This window comes from Balaenoptera acutorostrata, chromosome 7, assembly GCF_949987535.1.
Source record: "Balaenoptera acutorostrata chromosome 7, mBalAcu1.1, whole genome shotgun sequence".
NCBI classification, from domain to species: domain Eukaryota; kingdom Metazoa; phylum Chordata; class Mammalia; order Artiodactyla; family Balaenopteridae; genus Balaenoptera; species Balaenoptera acutorostrata.
The window spans coordinates 20,973,520-20,993,568 of record NC_080070.1 but is presented as its reverse complement, the minus strand read 5'-3'; the positions used below and the strand labels follow the sequence as shown (position 1 = coordinate 20,993,568).

The window sequence follows — 20,049 nt, the reverse complement described above, 5'->3', positions numbered from 1 at the left end:
AGCTAACTATCAAGGGTTGATCTATAAGGTGACGAAGAATAAGCCACTCCTACACTGAGGAGTGTTGAAAGTGGTTATAAAAACTCAGGACAGTAACTTCTGATGTTCCTGAAAGAACAGTATCTTAACGGTGATTCATAACCCCTCTTGACTGCTTCTATACAATAACATCTAACTCCACTGATGAAGTCATCTCCAGTAGAAGAAGAGCAACTTCCGCCTTAGTTACTAAGATTTCCAAGTTCTGTGTTAAGCACCTGAGGGTAAGGTGTGTGGACTTTACATTTTGGATTCACATTTAAAACGTAGCTGCTGCAAAGGCATTTTAAGAACACCGAGGAAACTAGAACTCCTACCAGCAGGTGAGCTGACACCCTATTCACCCTCTGTTAAAAGCAGAGCTCCCACCCCCTGCTCTGCAGCCGGCCTTCCAAGCTAGAAATAAGATGACATTGCCACTTCAACTCTGTTGAATAATATTTTCAATGACTCTGTGGTCATGCTTCTGAGACCAGGGTGCACATTACCCTATGGAGATGCAAAGCAAAGCTAAAATTTGCAGGTTGCCATTGCGTTTCTGGTTTCATGCTGACTGAGAAACCTGGCCTGCGGCTAGGAAATGAAGAAAATGTTTTTTACCCTTGTCTCTTGAACTGCACAGGCAGCAGATAAGAAGCAACTGGCCTCAGTCATCTGGCCCTCAACCTTATTGTATATATTCTCCAGTGAGGAATGAGTGAGCACAGGCTTTCAACCTATGCTGTGGACACTGATGAGGGCCCAGCAGCAGCCTGGCAATTAGGCGGACCCAACAGAGAAGGGCACTGCAGGCGGCTCCCCAAATATGGGCCACTTGGAGTCCAGCCCAGGCAGGCCACTCCCGGGACAAAGTCTAGGTAGGAAAGGCATAGCTGGAGCAGAGTGGTACCCTGCAACGTGGCCACTGACCTCTGGCTTCCACATTTGCATTTAAAAACCATTATGGAAGTGTAATTTACTTTGAAGGGTGATATTCAAAGCAAACTGCCCTCTCAGCAAAGTGACAGTGGTCACAGCCCAGTAAGGATCCTCGCAGGAGAGGTAGAGACATGTAGGGGGACAGAGAGGTGAGGGAAGTCAAGCTTTTCGGCACGGGAAAATCTTTGAAGTGTGTGGAGGCCTCGCCTAATCAAACTCACTTCAAGAGGTTTGAAGCGTTTCATTAAATTGAAGCACAGCTGTTTTCCATTTAGAGTTGACTTGGTTTGAGGGAGTTTCAGGGACTGAACTTGACAGTTTCAATTTTCAGTTTCCAACTTCCTTAACTGAAAGTCATAAATATGGTGGCCACGTTTCCTGAATCCAAATTGAGTTTAACACTGGGCTGTCTCCTGAAATACAGGGCATGTTTTCATGGTCTGGAAAAGGCTGAGGGTCTGTTTGGAAGGTTCAAGACAACTGGTAGGAAAAGTGGAAGACACTTTTGATTTGGATGGTGACTTCTGCTTTCTCCTCTAAAGCAATCCAACTCTTTTTATAGAGGTTCTGCCAGCAAAACTGAGGCTGGAAGCACCAGGAGAGAAGACACAAGATGAAATGTAAAATTTCATCATCTTCATTCAACCATCAGCCTGGAGCTAGGAGAATGAATTAGATGGTTGGTCGTTTTTCTCCCAGTGACTGTTTTTTGTTTTTTGGGTTTTTTTTAATGGAATTGAAAGTTCCTTAAGCTATCTGGTACTCTGACCAAAATTCTTAGTGTAACGGACCTTGTCAGATGAGTGAGGTGATCTCATTCCAGGTATAGGAGAACAAGTTCCGTTTGTCTCTGGTGCTTATCAAGTCAATCCACCATCCTTCATCAAGGAGTGCTCTCCAAGGTACATCAGGGCAGGAGTCAACCTCCTTGGGATACAAGGGCGGCCTCAAAGTTTCCTATTCCACCGAGCCTGGAAAGTCACTGACTACTCCCATCTCACGTGGGGTATGGGGATGACAGTAAGATGGATATAGCTGTAGATCATCTAAATTGAAATAACTAAAAATGACTTCTCTCTTCACATTATAGTGGATTCTGAATGACAGAAGCTGGAGAATGAAAAGGAGTTTATGGGGATAATGCCCAGGCCTTCTCTCCACACAGCTTGGAGCGCCAAGAGCCAGCATTCCATCTTATGAAGAGTATGTCCTTATTCTCTCCCTTTAATTCCCTTTACATGGTTTTAGTCACTGTTGGCACCTCCGACACCAAGTAGGTCAAGGGAAGGAGAGAGTGAAAACTGACAACTATTAACGTTCTGAATTCTTTTAAGGACTCAGCAAGACAAGAGGCTAAAACAAATGTCTAGCATAAATTTTAAAATAAATTGTGGACGTGAATTAAGCAGCCCACGTGTTGTTCAGACTAAGGCAGGTAACAGCACCAGCATCATGGTCTCCTACTCTGGGGGTGGTTTGGATTGTGGGTCTCACTGGCACAAACAGGGTACAAGTCCTAAGGCAACATTTCAGAAGGGACACAGCCCACCCACTCAGTAAATCCCCTGGGGCAAGTGATGGGAAACCACTTCTCTAATGAGGATCATAAACTATAGGAAAAATACAATCAAAGGCCACAGAGAACTAAATACAAATTTACGTTTTTTCCCCAGAGAATTTAAAAGTTCCATTTACCGGGTTTACAAATTAAGAACTACAAACATAAAAAACGACTAAATCATAAGACGTTCTAAATATACAACTTCTTTAAGAACTAGGAGTTTGGGGAAGAAAAGGAAGTATCAAAAATCTCTTGTTATAATGGAGAAGAATCAGAGCGGGCCACTGGGCAGAGAGAAACCTGAGGGGAAGAGACTTGTTCCAAGAGGCAACAGCACAGAACTCAGAGCAAGAGCCCAGGATTCTGCACCCAAGATGATGCCAGATGTCTCAGGAGGTGTGCCTGGAAGGCCAAGAAGGGTGAGAAAAGTTTAAATACACAGAAGAGTCTAGAGGAGGCAATAAAGATGAAGCGACTGAGGGGGGGAAGCTGAGAAATGGATGAAAACTTGGGGAAGCCGTGGCAGACAGAGAAAACAAATATACATTAATTCACTCATTCAAAGTATTAGCTTGTCAAGAATTGTAACTCAAAGCAGAATCATCACAGTAAGTTATTGCTACTCTTTCAATTGTTCAACTGCTCTAGTTCTTAAATCTTGAAAGGGTCAACTCCTACAGCTCACAGAAACAGGGGGAAGAGGATTATTCTGTGGGTTTCTGGTGAAAGCAATTATACCTGTGGGCTGAAAGATGTCAAGCTAAGAACCACAGGTTCCCGACTCCTAAGCCAGAGAAGGTGAGAACCTGGCCGCTTGTTTAGTTTGAAGCAAAATACCGGCAGCCTAGAGCTGCTGTAGAGAGAAGTCTCACTGGTTGACCAGCAGGCCACAAGCCCCTGGCTTTTAGCACTCCACATTTGCTATTAATAATGATCAGTCCATAATTTTTTAAATCGTTGCACGTTGGCACGTTTTCTGTAATAAGTTACTGACTTTCCAGAGGGAGGACTTTGTGCTGATTTCGACCCCACTGTCTTCTGGAAGTTCATCAGACATTAGTTTAGCGTGATAACATCTGACCAGCTTTCAAGATACTTTATTCTTCCTGGCTTCATGAGCTAAACTGTTGTGGTTCAAGGCGTGTTCTACTTAATGGAGATGCTAACTGATTGGAATATGTTACTCCCATGAGCCTCACACAGATCACAACATTCTCCCCAAGCAGTTGTCTGGAAGTTAACAGTGACCTGGGCTAAGTTGTGATGCAATTAACAGGGAGATCTCCGAGGTGCAGGAAAAGGCATCATTTCATCCTTTTATTTCTCCTAGAGTGTGGTCTTTCCCCCTTGTGCCCATCATGTTCATCAGAATGAGAAGTTAATAACGGGTGCTGGGAGAGAGAGGTCCTGACAAACCACCTCCCGTGTTCACGGATTTAACCAGCCTTAAATGCCTGACTCTTCAGTGCTTTATTTCTCCGCCAGCAACAAGACTGGCAGCCTGGGATGTGCCAAGTTCTTGGCCCTAAATTGCAAAACAAAGCAGTATAGGAGGGAATCTGTGAGTTCGCTGATTTGCAAACACTACAGCAGGTCACCACGTACACACTTGTTTTTGTGCACCTATTATTTCTCCCAGGCAGTTACCTGGATGCCTTCCTGACAGTGCCAGCATGTGCTGCTGCTCAAGTTACCAGCGCTTCCTTCACTCACACTTAAACGAATGCAGCTTATTTCGCATCATTTAAACAAACAAAAAAAACACCTTTCATTAAACAGAATCACAGAGCCTTTCAGTAATTATTCGAGACGTGTCCCCAAGGTCATTCAGAATCAACATCAGGTTTACAGGTGTGCCCACAAGTGTCCACGAAGATGCCATTCAAATGGAGCCGACTCAGGAATCAGATGCATGAGAAGCCACCGTGACATGTAAGGGGGCTGGCTGAAATTTTCCTGACACAAGTTACATTCATCCCAACTTTCTCTAAGTAAAAGACATGTGGATGTTCTTTCCATGCCCCCAGCTCCAAATACCAGTTTATTATAGTCACATATCCAACGACAATGGACCTGACCAAATGTATGTGGAAAGCATCTTGACTCTTCACCATAAGGCTACAAAGCAGGTTCTTGCATTTCCCCTCAATTTACAGTTGAGGAATCTGAGGCTTAGTATGGTGGGGTGACTTAATTAGGTCCCCCAGCTGGTAGGTAGCAGAGTTACAATTTGAACACAGATGCATCTTATTCCAGAGCCTGTAATCTTAATTATTTTGCTAAATTATCTCCTTCTGTAACAAAATAAAAATGAAATAAAATTTCTACATGACAAAAGATATTTCGATGACATCACAGATCACTGGCATTCTCTTTTTCATCTATTTCCCAGAAAGATCTTTCCATTTGGTGTGAATGCTCATTTCCAACTTCCAGTGTTGACGCACCAATCCTCTGGTAGAAAAGTGAGAGTTATAATCAGGAAGTTTTTCTTCTCTTTCCAATTTCATCAAGTCTCAGGGTCAATTTTTTTTTTCCTTTTAACATTTTCCTAGTATTGCAGGGTCAGAAGTTCCTAACCAAGGTTACCTAATCTAGTGCTTGCCCCAGACAGGATGACTTTGGCCATCCCAAAGAAAGGAAGGTTCAGGCAATTTGTAAAGATCTTACTGAATCTTATGTACCTGAGAGGCAAATTATAAGCATCTCTTGCCTGTCTGAGGATCTGCAAAGTGTGTTGGAGCTTTTTAGAGTAAAGGCACCACACAAATACAAAATAACAATATAAATCAACTCAATTCCCATAAGTATAACCATCTAACCTGGCAAAAAAACCCAAAAAACACACGAGGCCCCAGACTACAATGACAGTCTTCGTCAGAAAATATATTTATTATTGATAGTGAGTGAAGTAAAGATGTCAGTATTCATGATAGACGAGAGGTTGCAGAAGCCAAGGTTGCCTTCATGTTGATAAAAAATGCCTTATTTCACTCATAATCAGAAACATTATTCCAGTAAAAGAGGTAAATTTTCTCTTTTTGTCTTCTTACATGATCACCATAATAAGTTAAAATAAAGTAGCTCTTATATAAGTCAAGGGAGAAAAGAAAAAGAAACCCAACATGCCACAGCCTAGCCAATTCCGCCCAGCACTGCTGGCCCGAGATGGAGGGGTTTGGCCTTCTCTTCTCCCCACTCCAGTGACCTCAGCCCTCGATCCAAACCGCCAGCTTTGTGGAAGGGCAGGTTCACCCAATGATGGAGCTTGGTTAGAAGAGGAAGTTGAATAGAAAGTACAGAAGGTGGAGAGGACTGCCTTTCTTTTTAATCATCATAAGTGGATTTATTAACACTGTAGCATGCCCTTGATGGCTGATCCCTGATCTAGGCCTTGGCTTTTCAAACTGTTGCTGATCAAACTGTGATATGCTTCTGTTGAATCTGCTCTCTGATGTTTCTCTTTAATGGTCTTCTCTTTAAATGAGTTGCTTTCTTACTAGGAAAAAAAAAATGTTCCACCTCTGGAATTAACGCTGCAGGAATTCTGCTTGTTCTAAAAGTTGATTTTATCCTCCCTTCTCAAGCATGCTCTGAAAGAGAAATAGAAAACATGAGATTTACCACCAGAAGGAGGGGACCAAAAAGGGGCAGTTGCTATTTAGTATTGTTTGTGTTGCTTTTCAAAGATCTACCTCAAAAACACATATAGCAAGGCATATGCTCCCTGGTCTCGAAATATGACTACCTTTAATGAACATCATTGCTTAATCATGTATCATCTCCAAATGACCCCTCCCCCCACCATATCAAACTGAGCCCTAAGGGTGAACATGCCCTGGACTGTGGGGGGGGAGGCATAGTGGGGAGTGTGCGTGCCGTCTCACTACCCTGGACATTTGGGGATGTGTGGGAGCATTTCTAGTGGCTGCAGAGACCAGGGGAAAGCTACTGCTAAGGGGGCAGGGGTGGAGTGGGGTGGAGAGGGAACCTCTCAATTGAAGACAAGATTCTCCCCCTGAAACCTCTGCTCACGCTAGGCAGAATGCAGATGTTCCTGAACTCATAATGCTGGGTGGAGCTACACAGATCTAAGTATGTATTCCCAAATTACAAAAATGGCCCCTACATTCTATTTAGTTATTTGTGTGGGTGTGGGTGAGGAACAGTAGACAGGAATAATTTTTTTTCCAGTTTTATTGAGAATTAATTACATATATCACTGTATAAGGTTTAAGGTGTACAGCATGATGGTTTGATTTAGATATATTCTGAAATGATTGTCACAATAGGTTTAGTTAACATCCATCATCTCATTTAGATACAAAAAAAAGAAAAGACAATAATTATCACTGTATTGAGAGCTCTTAGGATCCACTCTCTTAACAACTTTGCTATATCATAATGCAGTGCTAACTATAGTCGCCATGTTGTACATTACATCCCTAGTACTTATTTATCTTACAACTGGAAGTTTGTACCTTTGACCACCTTCCTCCAATTCCTTCCTCCTACACCTCTCCCACCGCCCCCTGCCACCTCTTGTACCACAAATCTTATGTCTTTGTCTATAAGCTTGATGTTTTTTGTATACAGATTTGACATATAAGTGAGATCATACAGTATTTGTCTTTCTCTGTCAGATTTACTTTAGTTAGCATAATGCCTTCAGTGTCCACCCATGTTGTAGCAAATGGTAGGATTTCCTTGGTTTTTTTTTAATGACTGAATAATATTCCACTGTCTATATATATACCACAGCTTTTTTTATCCATTCATCTATTGAAAAGCACAGGTTGTTTCCATGTTTTGGCTATTGTAAATAATGCTGCTATGAACATGGGAGTGCAGATGTATTCTCAAGTTAGTGTTTTTGTTTCCTTTGGATATATTCCCAGAAGTGGAATTGCTGGATCATATGGTAGTTTTATATTTAATTTTTTTAGGATTCTCCATACTGTTTTCCGTAGTTGCTACACCAATTTACAATCCCACCAACAGTGCACAAGGGTTGCCTTTTCTCCACATCTATGCCAGCATTTGTTGTCTCTTTGATGACGGCCATTCAGCCATGAGGTGATATCTCATTGTGGTTTTAATTTGCATTTCCCTAATGGCTAGTGATGTTAAGCATTTTTTCTTACACCTGTTGGCCATTCACACATCTCTGAAGAAAAAATGTCTATTCAGATCCTTTGCCCATTTTTTAATTGGATTTTTTTTGTTTTTGCTATTGAGTTGTATGAGTTCTTTATACATTTTGGATATTAACCCCTTATCAGAAACATGGTTTGTAAATATTTTTTTCCCATTCTGCAGGTTGTTTTTTCACTTTCTTTTGCTGTACACAAGCTTTTCAGTTTGATGTAGTCCCACTTGTTTATTTTTGATTTTGTTGCTTGTACTTTACATATGATTTCCAAAAAAGAATCACCAACACCCATGTCACAGAGCTTTGATCCTATGTTTCCTTCTAAGAGATTCATGGTTTCTTACATTTAAGTCTTTAATCAATTTTGAATTATTTTTTGTGTGTGGTACATGACAGGGGTCTAGTTTTATTCTTTGACACATGAATATCCAATTTTCCCAGTACTATTTACTGAAGAGACTTTCTCCATTGAGTATTCTTATCTCCCTTGTCAAATATTAGTTGGCTGTACATCCTTGGGTTTATTTCTGGGCTCTCGGTTCTGTTCCACTGGTCTATGTGTCTGTTTTAATGCCAGTACCGTACTGTTTTAATTACTATAGCTCTACAGTATAGTTTGAGATCAGAAAGTGTGATGCCTCCTGCTTTGTTGTTCTTTCTCAGGATTTCTTTGGCTATTCAGGGTCTTTTGTGGTTCCAAATAAATCTTAGGAGTGTTTTGTTCTATTTCCATATAAAAAAATACCATTGGCATCTTGATAGGGATTGCACTGAATCTATAGATGGCATTTGTTAGTATTGCCATTTTAACAGTATCAATTCTTCTAATCCATGAACATGGAATACCTTTCCATTTATTTGTATCTTCTTTGATCCCTTTCATCAATGTCTCGTAGCTTTCAGAGTAGAGATCTTTGATCTCCTTGGTTAAATACATTCTTAAGCATTTTATTGTTTTTGATGTTACTATAAATGGGATCAATTTCTTTTTCAGAACATTCACTGTTAGTGTATAGAAACACTACTCATTTTTGTATGTTAATTTTGTATTTTGCAACTTCACTGAATTTGCTGATCAATTCTAACAGTTTTTTTTTGGTTGAGTTTCTAGGATTTTCTATATATAAAATCCTAGACAGAAAAAATTCTTAACTATCAGATTAAAACTCTAACTAGCCAGGGCAGGAGATAAACTGTCTCCATTCTTAGGAAACTTTAAGAAGGCAAAAGTGATCCTTTCCCCTTCAGTTTTGAAATTACTCAGGAAGAAGAGCTACGTCAGGCCCAAAACTGCCTCTTGTTTGTTCATGCCTTCTTCCTTCCATCCCTCACCCTTCTAGCCACTTATTCACCCAACTTCTTAACTGAGCTCCTACTAGGTACTCATTGTACTGAGTTAGGTGATATGGGGAAACCAATACACATGTTCATGGAAAATTAAGGCATAATACAGAGTAATAACTTGCTATTTCTAAAAATACATTTGCTAAATATATGTTAAAATTTTATTTTACTGAATAAGTACTACACGCACACAGTATAAAATTCAAGAAGAACAAAAGAATATATAGGACAAAGTAATTTTTTGTCTTTCTCCTATTTCCCAATTTTTTGTGTACTCTTCCAGAGAAGGTATTAGTTCAAAAGCAGAGTGGTGCTGCCTATTTCAGAAGAGGATAGCTCTCTGCAGCTGGAGTGATCAGGGAAGGATCCTCAGATGATCTTTCACTGTGGATAGAATATACACAGAAGGTAGGGAGGGATGAGGGGGACAAGCACTGGTAAAGATTCAGAGGAGGGAAAAAGCCCAGTATGTATGGGATGAAGAATGGAGGAGAGAGACAGGCCTAGCTAGAGGAAAGGGTAGGCACTCAGGACGTTCCAAGGAAAAGAGTATAAAAAGGGTCCACTGTGAATGTCAGGCTGAGATACTTCCTTGCTGGCCACTGAAAAAACCTAGGAATCCAATGAATGTCTTTAACAGGAAAATGTCATTTAGGAAGGTTACCCAGACTTCCTTAGCACAATGGATCCAATGGAGGAGAGTCTGGAGGTGGGAAGACCGGGGAGGAGACAGATTAGAAACGAAGCTATGGTGGGAGCAAGAAATAGAGTCATAGAAAGACAAGGGAAGGAAAAAAAGCAGTGATGAGACCTTAGGTATGGTGGCGCCTCAGTGACAGGGAGAAAGGTGGTGTGACCAAGAGAAACACGGAAGTCAGTGGGAGGAGTCATCTTGGGAATGAGGAAGATAAATTTGGGGTTTGGGAGTCTGGGAAGATGATGAGACATCCCCGAAGGAAATGTCTAGAGGGAAGTTGCAGGCTTGGGAAACAGGTCAAAGGTCTTTAGAGCTAAAGATTTAAGGTCAGAGATGAAGAAAACAAATTGAAATAAAGGGGCAGAAAAGGGAAAGGAGAAGGAGAAGGACAGATAAGCATATTGGGTCACAGAAACACAGGATGAATAGCTTATCCTAAAGGTTATCCTAAGGCATTCATGATTTTACAGGCTTCTAAGAAGCCTACGTCCATAGGGCGCAAAAGAAGAACAGATATAAAAGCAGACAAAGTAGTTTGTAGAGGACGTATATAGAAATGGTCAGAAAAGACAATGGTGCAGTCAAGGAGGAAGGACTGAATAAATTAGAAAAGCTAGATGCATCTAGAGAAAACCGGAAAGACAAAGCAGATTAAGTGGAAGACTCCACTCAGCAGAGGGTCGTCTTGTAGAACACCAGAATGTGAGGCTCCTCTCAAACTCATCTGTATTTGTTGGAAAACTTAAAAATCGAGCACTTACCATGTAAGTGTCAGACCAGGCAATGTCACAGTATCATTTATCCTCACACCTTTGTGACTTGACCTGTGAAAGTCCAACTATGCAGACGGAAAGCTCTATAAACTCCAGATATATAGACAACCTCGCCACAACATTATTTATTAATACAAAACGGAAGTCAGTATAAAGCAGCTCTCTATACTGGGGCCACGTAAGGGCACTTAATTACTAAAGAAAATGATCACTTTGTGAGTGATGCCACTTTGTGGGTTACATACTCGCTACTTACTTCAACATACCAATGGGAACTATAAGCTGTTACCTGTCCGGTCAAAACCACATGGCTGTGCCTCATTCTACAATTTAGGCCTCATGGCTATAGTGACAGCCGTGTGACAACATACCTCTTTTCAAATGTTGCAGAATAATCCGCAGTGACCACACATAATTAAAAGCAGCAGTTAAAGTGTTCACAAGGGTCTAGGAAATCTTTTTACTTTTCTCCTCCCTGCCATCCCAACCAAATATGGAGGGGTAATTTTCAGCCAGGCCATGTTAATGCTAAGAATGTAAGACTCTCATAAGAGAGACGAGCTGGACCCTGGCTGCTGTGAAGATCGTGGGCCAGTCTAACGTGAAGACACTAGAAGAAAATTTTTGAACAAATATAAAACACAGAGAAGTAACCACATTCACAAAATACCTTGGTATGAGTATTAAAAATCACATCCTCAAAGAGAGCACGGCAGTTCACCTGATTCCTGGGTGACTCCCTGAAGACACAGGGGCCAAGGCTGTGTCTTCCAGGGCTGGTCTATACACATGTTGTCAAACTGCACTCAGCTGCTACCAATGGGGGCCAGAGGCGGTACAAAACCACCTCATTTCTGTCGGAGACATTAACAAACGTCAAGTTGAAAAAATTTTTAGATGAATTAATTGGTAAAACATTCTGTGCTTTTACTATATCACAACGATGCAATAAACCCTGCCCAAATCCAGGCCCAAGGAACTTCAGCTGGAGGGATCCTGAGGCCTGGCAGGGTCTGTATCTGTCAGTTTCCACCTATAGGTTCTCCTACCGTCTCTGTACCGGTTCTGTAAGTCGCCGCTGTTGGGCTGAATTTCCACACTGCATACATTTAACGCTGCATAAATTAACATAGGAAATTCCCCAAAGAATGAGGGAGAAGATTTACAAGTTATAAAAAATCGCTTCCTTCATTTGAGGAACTGCTAACACTTAATCTTAACGTGGAGAAAGAAATTCCTTGCGTTTGCTCCTCGTTCACGTATTGGGGCCTGCAGAAACACCTTTTATAAACGGCTGGGTAAATTACTAAAAGGACAGAACGGTTCAGGCACACACACTGCTCTTTTCCCAAGTCTCTCTCTGATTCCAGCCACAGAGGAAGGAAGGACCTGCGGCCCGCCGTGTCAGACAGGAGCAGGTCCCCTGGGGACCACAGGCTGCGTGTCATTTCCATTGATTAAGACGATCTTAACTGTTTTCCTCTAATATTTTTGTTACACAGTAATCTCATCAACTGTTTTTTGAATTACAGCTTTCTTGGAGGGGCGACTATCGTAGCAGTGTGTCAGCTACTGGCTCTCACAATATATTTAGGAGGAATTATGGCAACCCGGGATTGCTCACAACCATCATGACAGAATAAAAATAGTGTTCTTGGTCTTTTTTAAAAAGGGTATCATTCAGAGTGCTTGCCTCTGTCTGATGTTACCCAGCATCTCACCAAGATTTCAAAGACCTAGTAAAGTCTGGTATGTAAGAAGGAACACTTACAGGGGAAAGGTTTACGGGGGGGAAACTAAAATGGAAATACGTCCTTGACATACCTGAGTTTTCACTAAGGAGGGACAGGGAAAGTGGGGAGTGGAAGAGAATGGAGCCTCCCAGGAGGAACAGGGAGAGAGACAGAAGAAGACTGTAAGTGAGAAAGAAGGGAAAGTAATCAATAAATTCAATTTATGAGAAGCACAAAGCATGCTTTGCCTGTGCGCCAAGTACTACTCCTGGCCACCTGAAAATCTGATTAGCTAACTTATTTTCTTTTCAGTATCTGTCTCCTCCCCCCAGCAAGTGCTGCTCTTTATTCTTTCTGCTTTGAAGGAAACACAGCTTAACTTTTTTATGCCTGGGTCTACTTTCATCTCTTCTTATAACAAATGCTCTGTGTGATATTCAAATTAAGTTACAAGTAATTAACTGTTTATACAACTTGCTGTAATAACAGACAAAACACTAACATACTGCACTTCTAACTCTTGAAGCATAAGTACTAGAAAAGAAGTGCCTATTAAGAAAAATGAAAGTCTATTACCATGGTAATACTTCTTCTATTAAACCCAGATTAGAAAAAAAAAGAAAATGCCATAAAGCAACTATTACCCTCAGAAAGCGGTTTAGAAAAGGATTCCTATGATGGAAGAGGCTGGGGTAAGAAATTCAAACTTTGGAATTTAGTCTGCTTTGACGTGACTCCGAATTTGAAGGGCAGCCCCACGGAAGGATGGGAAAGCTCTTCTGGACCGCTCATGCGTCCTCCTGAGGATGAGCAGCCCAGCTAGGCGATTAATAAATGTCATTAGGTGGTGATGATAAAGAAGCCTTCAGACACAATAAAAGCACACTCCCATAAGCCTTCCCAGAAAGTGAACCTACTTGATTTATCTTCATGCTCCCTGAAGGTGGGCATCTGTGTACATCGGAAGCAATCTGCTTAAGGAGGCGGGCCTCTGATGTGGGTCCAGGGGAGGGGAGCAGGGTGACTGCGAGCAGCAGAGCCAAGGGAGGGTCCAGTCACAACTGTGAGCTGGCCAGGAGACTGTTTCCTTGGCTGGTGCCTCTCTCCTCCCAGGAAAACCGGGTGTGGTCCCTCATCTAAGAGCACCTACAGTTTCCATGGGGGCAAGAGGCCGGGAGAAGAGAACTTCCTTTTCAGAGGCTCCTGCCCTCTGTCCAAGACATCTTCTGATTGGTACCCGAGGTTGGGAAAGGAACTAGTGAGTCTGACCAGACCTCTGCAGGTGGCTCAGAGCCGGTAGGCAGTGACCAGCAGCTCCGCATCTCCCGAAAGCGGGGAGCCTTGGCAGGACCTCTGAGAGGCTGAAGACCTCTCATGCAGTTCAGGCCAATGGGCTCCAGAGCTGTGGTTCTCAGACTCCGTGGACAGAGGTACCTGGGGAATTTGTTGGAAGTTCAGATGTTCAGGTCCCACCTCAGACCTGAATCCGATTCTTGGGTATGGACCAGGCATGTGCATTTTAAATAAACTCCCCAGGTGATTCGGATCACCCATGTTTGCGATCTGATGTTATAGGGAACAGCGTACTGCGTTTGGCATCAGACTATTCTGGTCTGGACTCTGCCCCATCTACAGATCACTGAAACTCTCTGGCTGTTAATTTTTCCAAGTGAAAAGATGTGATTAGGTTACAAGATTTCTACATCCCTCTAGCTCTAACAGCTATGAGTCTATGAAACCATTTACATGTAATTTATAGCTCGTCTGAAAACAATGATAAAGTACAGCTTGCTCTGGCACTAGGTTTTTCTTTCAAGAATTCTGATTTCTAAAGTGACAGCTACTGCTATGTTTCCAGGTGCTCTTCATACTCAAAGAACAGGGATGTACTTGAGCCCTGGTCTAACATAAATCCAAGTACAAGGGGAGAGAAAATACACTGTCCTCAAGAACGCTGACACGTTCTGCCAGGGCAAATTCCTCTCCAGGGACTGATCTTGAGGTCTTCTATTTTGTTGGAAACCACAGACTGGAGGTGTCGTTTACATTTTTGAAATGAAGAGTTAGGTACACTAATCTTGGGATGGAATAACTTCATAACAGGATCTGGCCTCATTTATCAAGGTCTTGACCCCATGCTCCCCGTTACAGTCGAGTAACTTTTTGTTCTCCTCAGAAAGATGAGCAGGAAGCACACAGGCCTAAGTGGAGGTGACTCACTCATAAGATGCCCTCATTTCGGTCCTTCCTTTAGCTGAGCTGCTTGCCCCACTGCCCACCTGCGGATTTAAACCCCGGCTGCGGTTTATCAGAGCCCGCCTGGCCTCCACCATCTGACCACAGCCTCCACGCTCACCTCTGTCCCTTGGGCGTCTCCTGGGTCTGGCCCTTACTTTTAGTCCTGGCCTTTCCTTGGCTCTTCTGATCCGGCTTCCTGCTCCATCTCCACAATCGCTTACCACCCACGGCCCGTGGCCCACGGGGTGGAAGCCAGCACAGTACAGGGTAGCCTAGGGCTGGCTGAGGGATGAAGCCTGCTTTCTCTAATGCAGTTTATCGCCCGTGGGCTCCATTCTGCCAGGCAGCACTGAGACAGCCATTTTTCACTCCACTGGCTTCGGAGAAACTGAGAGACTGTTTTCACCCCCTCCCAGTTCATTCTGCCACCCTGGCTTCCTCAGGGCTGTCAGGGGTACGAGCTTCAAGGAAAGACCAGGCAACATGCAGACCAATCAGAAGTGCAGCTGTTCTTCTGGAGGGGAAGCTTAAGGCTGACAGCAAACTCTAAGAAGCAGAGGCACAAATGCTGGAAGCCACCAGAGCAGAGATGCTGCTCGGGCCAAACAGCCCACGTCTCTTAGCTTGAATGTGCTCAGCAACCTGGGTGCTCGTGTGGCCTGCGGCCTGCTCTCAGACACGGAAGTACAATCAGCCCTAAATAACAGCTGCGAGGCCCTCATGGATCACCTAGTTCAAACCCTTAATTTACCAAAAAAGAAAATGAAGCCCAGGTCACCATGACTAGATTAGAACGTTCCAGCATTCCCCACAAACTCTCTCCTCTGGCGAGCACAGAATGTTCAAGAGCCCAGCCAGTTTCCGAACCTTTCTGTCAATAGCAGCAGGGCTGGGGAAAGAGCTGGAATGCTTAGAACTGTTACCCCTAAGCAGCTGGATTCTGCAAGTAAATTGAGGGGCAGTGGGGTGTCCCAGGGAGCAGAGGCAGTGCAGATCTGGGAGCAAGCCCTTTCCACACACCCCCCTTTTATAAGCCTTGGGCACATTTTGGTCCACTAGTGGCCCACTACTATTGGCTTCCCATTGCTCTCTCCCTTCCAGTCTCCTGTAACGTACGTGAAGCAAGACTGAATGGAAATCAGGTTTTGATGGTAAGAACAGGTAATTCAAACTTGGAGGGTTTATAGAAAGCTATGAGGCTAAGCAGATATGAGAAATAAAAGACACAGAAGTTTATCAATCGACGTCCTCCTACATTTTTAAATGCTGTATCTCATATAGCTAGCCAGTAGCTTTTAAGTCTGAGAAGTAATAATTACAGCAATTGAATTATCTCTTTACCATTATGAAGAACACACAATTTAATACACTGGAAGTTAACAGTCTAAATGTCTCATGTTGACCCGTGAGTACTGTTTAAGACTAGCTGAAGAAAGATTGATGTGAATAAGTGGATGAATAAGAGACGAAAAGTAAGGCTAAGGAATATCCGGAAATTTTCCTATCAGTAAAATCTATTAGTCTAGAGAACAATGCCCCAAGGGAACCAGTGAAAGCCCAATCTTATGAGTCACTTAAAAGTGGAGTGGATTTGGCTACTGGAATTATTCCAAGGGGAAAACTCTTGCACTATGGCGGAAATGGACAACATGACCTAATGGGTTGTTGTGTTTAGTATCTCAGCATGTCCAGCTTGTTCTTTAGATTTAACAAGGAAACTCAAGAAGGGGTGTGGACCAGTCAGGAACTGTAACAACAAATGCTCAGGACCACGTATCCTGCCCAAGTCTCTTTTAACAACAGGGGCAGAGCCAGAGTCACAAAGTTAGACTAGCTTCACACAAACACACACACACACACACACGGAAAACATGGTGTTAGTGGAAAAGTGACTACTCATGAAATACTGATATAACCCCCGCTGGCCGTCTTGGCATGGTCCTAAAATGGGGCAGCGCTAAACTGCACCTTTGCTCATGGCCTTTATAATCCCACCCTCCTTTTTGTTACTTTCAGTCTCAATGACTACTTCATTTGATCTTCAGGTTTTTTTCCCTTCACTTCATGATTATCGTTCATATCTTCCCTCACTGCCTTATTTCTGTATTAGTGGATACTGGATGTCCCTTCACACACACAACTGAAAAGCTACACACCATGTATTTTTAAATTTCTTGTTTTTATGGCAAGGTCTATCTTGGTCTAGTTGTTTAATTTACCATCATGACTTCCTTGGGTTTCAATTCTCTCAACTGTAAAATGGTGAAAATAAAACCATCTCTATTTACATCTCAGGTTGTCATAAAAAACAAGTTAAGAGAATGGATGTGAAATGACCTTGAAATCTAAATCTACAGACATACAAGGTGTTACTGTTTCTTGGTTACTTCCCATTTCAATGCTGTCTATCTTAGGTTTAAAATAAGGTCTTGTGGACATATCTTTTTGATATCAGCTGGTGTTATATACTCTAATACTTGAATATAACAGTTGTAAAAACAATAGGCACCTGAAACATACTCACTGAAAATATTAAATTATGCTGATGGGCGGGGGGCGGGGGGTGGGGGGGTGGGGAGGGGAGGAGAGGACGGGAGGCCCCCTTTGGAATCACTAGTGATAATTTGACGCTTTTGGCCGATTTGTTTAAGTTGGTTTCAGCACAGAATAATGCAACTGAGGAAAGAAGGAAAAAAATTGACTTATTGAATACTTTATAGAAATGGAATCCTCACAACACTGTAAATTACATTACCTCACTCCACAGATGAGAAAAATCAAGGCCCAAGGTTACAGAGCCAATAAAAGAGCTTGGATACAAACTCAGATCTGCCCAATTCAAACTCTCTGTTGCACCATGTAGCATATTTGATTCTGTCACAAGTTAAATAACTCTTGTTTTACTCTGTAAATGTACGCTACTGATTTCATGGGGCTGTGTGTAGACAGTTCAACACAACCCGGACAATCAGGATGGAGTCAGTACTCCAGACACCCTTGCAGGTGCTACTTCAGTAATGGTACAGATCACTGTGGACACAGGCACCTATGTTACAAGACACCAGTGTCAAAACACGCACTTTGTCTTCGCCATTATGTGCACTACCACCCCCGCCTTAATACAGAACTAACATCAGCTAGAAAAACCCATGAGTCCAACTTACAGGTTCCACCTGCTTCAGTTAGTATTAAAATTGAAGGTTGGAGATTGTTAAGAACATATCAGAAGCTGTTTTTAACAAATAAAATGTACTAACTTAACATCAGCAACACTACTTCTACCAAAGATCTTAAAAGAAAGGAATCCCTGGCACACTACTAAGAGTTAGGCAAGTGCCGTATAAACAAGAAAAAGGAAGAAGCCTCTTGTGACGACTTAGAGGGGTGGGATAGGTAGAGTGGGAGGGAGACACAAGGGGGAGTGGATATATGTATACGTACAGTTGATTCACTTTGTTATACAGCAGAAACTAACACACCATTTTAAAGCAATTATACTCCAATAAAGATGTTAAAAAATAGAAAAAATAAAAAATAAATGCTAAGGAGGGAAAAAAAAGAAAAAGAAAAAAGCCTCGAGCCACAAGGCTTTTAAAGACAACACAGGCTTTTAATAAATCTTGGTTCTATTTTTTCTACTAGTGTTGTTGTTATTTTCCAGCTATCCAGACAATACTGCCCTCCCATCAGATATTCACAGAGTGTTAGAAATTTATACTAACTGGGATTATTATAACTATAGCAAACTAGACTGTAGGAAGGCATGCTGTGTAACTCAAACACTAGATTTAGTTGGGTTAGAAGGTCAAGTCTAGGCAATTTGTCAGCAGAAAGAACCAAGGTTTCCAACAATTTCCATCTCTCAGAACAACCTATACCCAACAAAATCAGTTAAATGATAGGCAATTACGTGACCTGCCAGAATTGATAATTTACTTCAGCGTTTATCATTAGCTTTCTAAAGTACACAAATTAGAGAAAATACATGTCCCGCGATCATCGTATTATTCTGATATGAAGGGTCATGAGAAGAGTATGGCTATGGTACACAGAAGCGATGGAAATCGCTTCCTAAATCCATGTCTGGCCTGTCTTTCCCTGCCCAATTGACTGGACTCTACCAACTGGCAGAAGATTGAATGGTGCTTGCATGGTGGGTTTTTATTTTAGTTTTGTGTTTGCCTTTTGTTTTTTTTAAACCAGACTCTCGGCATGACTACTTGCTGTTTATGGACTTGAAGCTGTTGGCCCCTTAACATGTATCCTTCCTCTTTGCTGGCTTTGAGTATTGGCCCAGAAATATGGGGCAATGACCTTGAGGACACAATTATAAAGTAGAGACAAAAGTTCAGAGCAACTAGAAAAGGTATTATTTATGTAAAACCTTTTTTTTCCCTGCAAGTGGAACACAAGGAGACTATGGACTCTTCCTTCAGCCACCTGGATGAAAGGCAATTAAAACTTAACCAACTCGTGACAGCAATTCTTGATGACGACTAGTTTGGTTTAAAAAGCTCGTTCACACACATTAGCCTACTGAGTCCTTCCCAGTGCCCATGATGTTGGGCTTTTTATTCCTCTGCTGCCCTAGTTAGCTCTTGGTTTGTACACCCACCTGTTTGGCCTGATTGACACACCGCTTGTACTGATTGGCCAGAGTGGAGCAGCTGAGGGTCTGCTGGGTGTTCTGGCGGTAACACTGGAGAATTTGGGCCTGCAGATCAGCACAGATGGGATGACACTCATACCGCCTGGAAACAAAAACAGGGACCACTGAGACAAATGGTCTTCAACTGGAATAAAGAACAAGGCTAAAAAAATACATAAAACACTAAGATATAAATTTTACAAACGCCCCCCCAAAAAAGTTTAAGAACAATAATTTTCTTTGACCTTTAAAGAAAGATATCACTCAAGATAAGTGATTTCTTGTTATACACCAGAAACTAACACAACATTGTAAAGCAGTTATACTCCAATAAAGATGTTAAAAAAAAAAAGATAAGTGATTTCTATGAAATTAGTTCTATTAATTGACACCACTGCGAGCCTCTCTGGACAGGGCAGCATTCCCACCCTACCTCAAATGTAACCATGTGAATGGGGCCAATTACTCTTCAGCCCAGCCAGTTGACTCAGGAACCTGGGAGCCCCAATGTTCTCTTCCATTCCCACCTCCAGTTGGTCACAAAGCTTGATATCCTGCAGTCCAGTCCTTTCTCCATACTCACTGTCATTACATTATTTCCTAATCATTTATATCCTGGATTCAAGCAATGACCTTCACGGGTCTCTCTGTCTCTTAACGTTCACCCTCCACTCCTACCTCCCAGAAGGTTCTTTCTAGTACTAAGTCTAGACAGTATCTGCTTTCCAAATAAAATCCATGGTCAACAGGCAGGTCCTTTTGGATCAGGTTCCTGCCTACTCTTTTGCCTCAACCAGACCATGTTCAGGGTTTGGTTCTTAGATGTCCCTTCACGTCTTGGCTCCACTGCTCTTGATTTTGGAAATGCTCTGCACCGAAGCCTCACCCAGTTCTATGTATCTGGAAAATACCTACCCATCTTTCAATACTTGAGCTAAGTATTGAA

General features: G+C 42.3%; 1 protein-coding gene across 1 annotated transcript in view; it reads right to left on the bottom strand.

The window, feature by feature from the left end:
- Positions 1-5,383: 5,383 nt before the first annotated feature.
- Positions 5,384-20,049, bottom strand: part of CHCHD3 (coiled-coil-helix-coiled-coil-helix domain containing 3) — a 288,008-nt gene continuing 273,342 nt past the window's right edge. Inside the window, exons 7-8 of the mRNA XM_007177141.3 lie at positions 19,071-19,206; positions 5,384-6,111 (exon numbers count right to left, since the gene is read on the bottom strand). Of these exons, the coding sequence (XP_007177203.1) occupies positions 6,088-6,111; positions 19,071-19,206 (160 nt within the window). The 3' untranslated portion in view covers positions 5,384-6,087. The remainder of the gene's footprint in view (positions 6,112-19,070; positions 19,207-20,049) is intronic.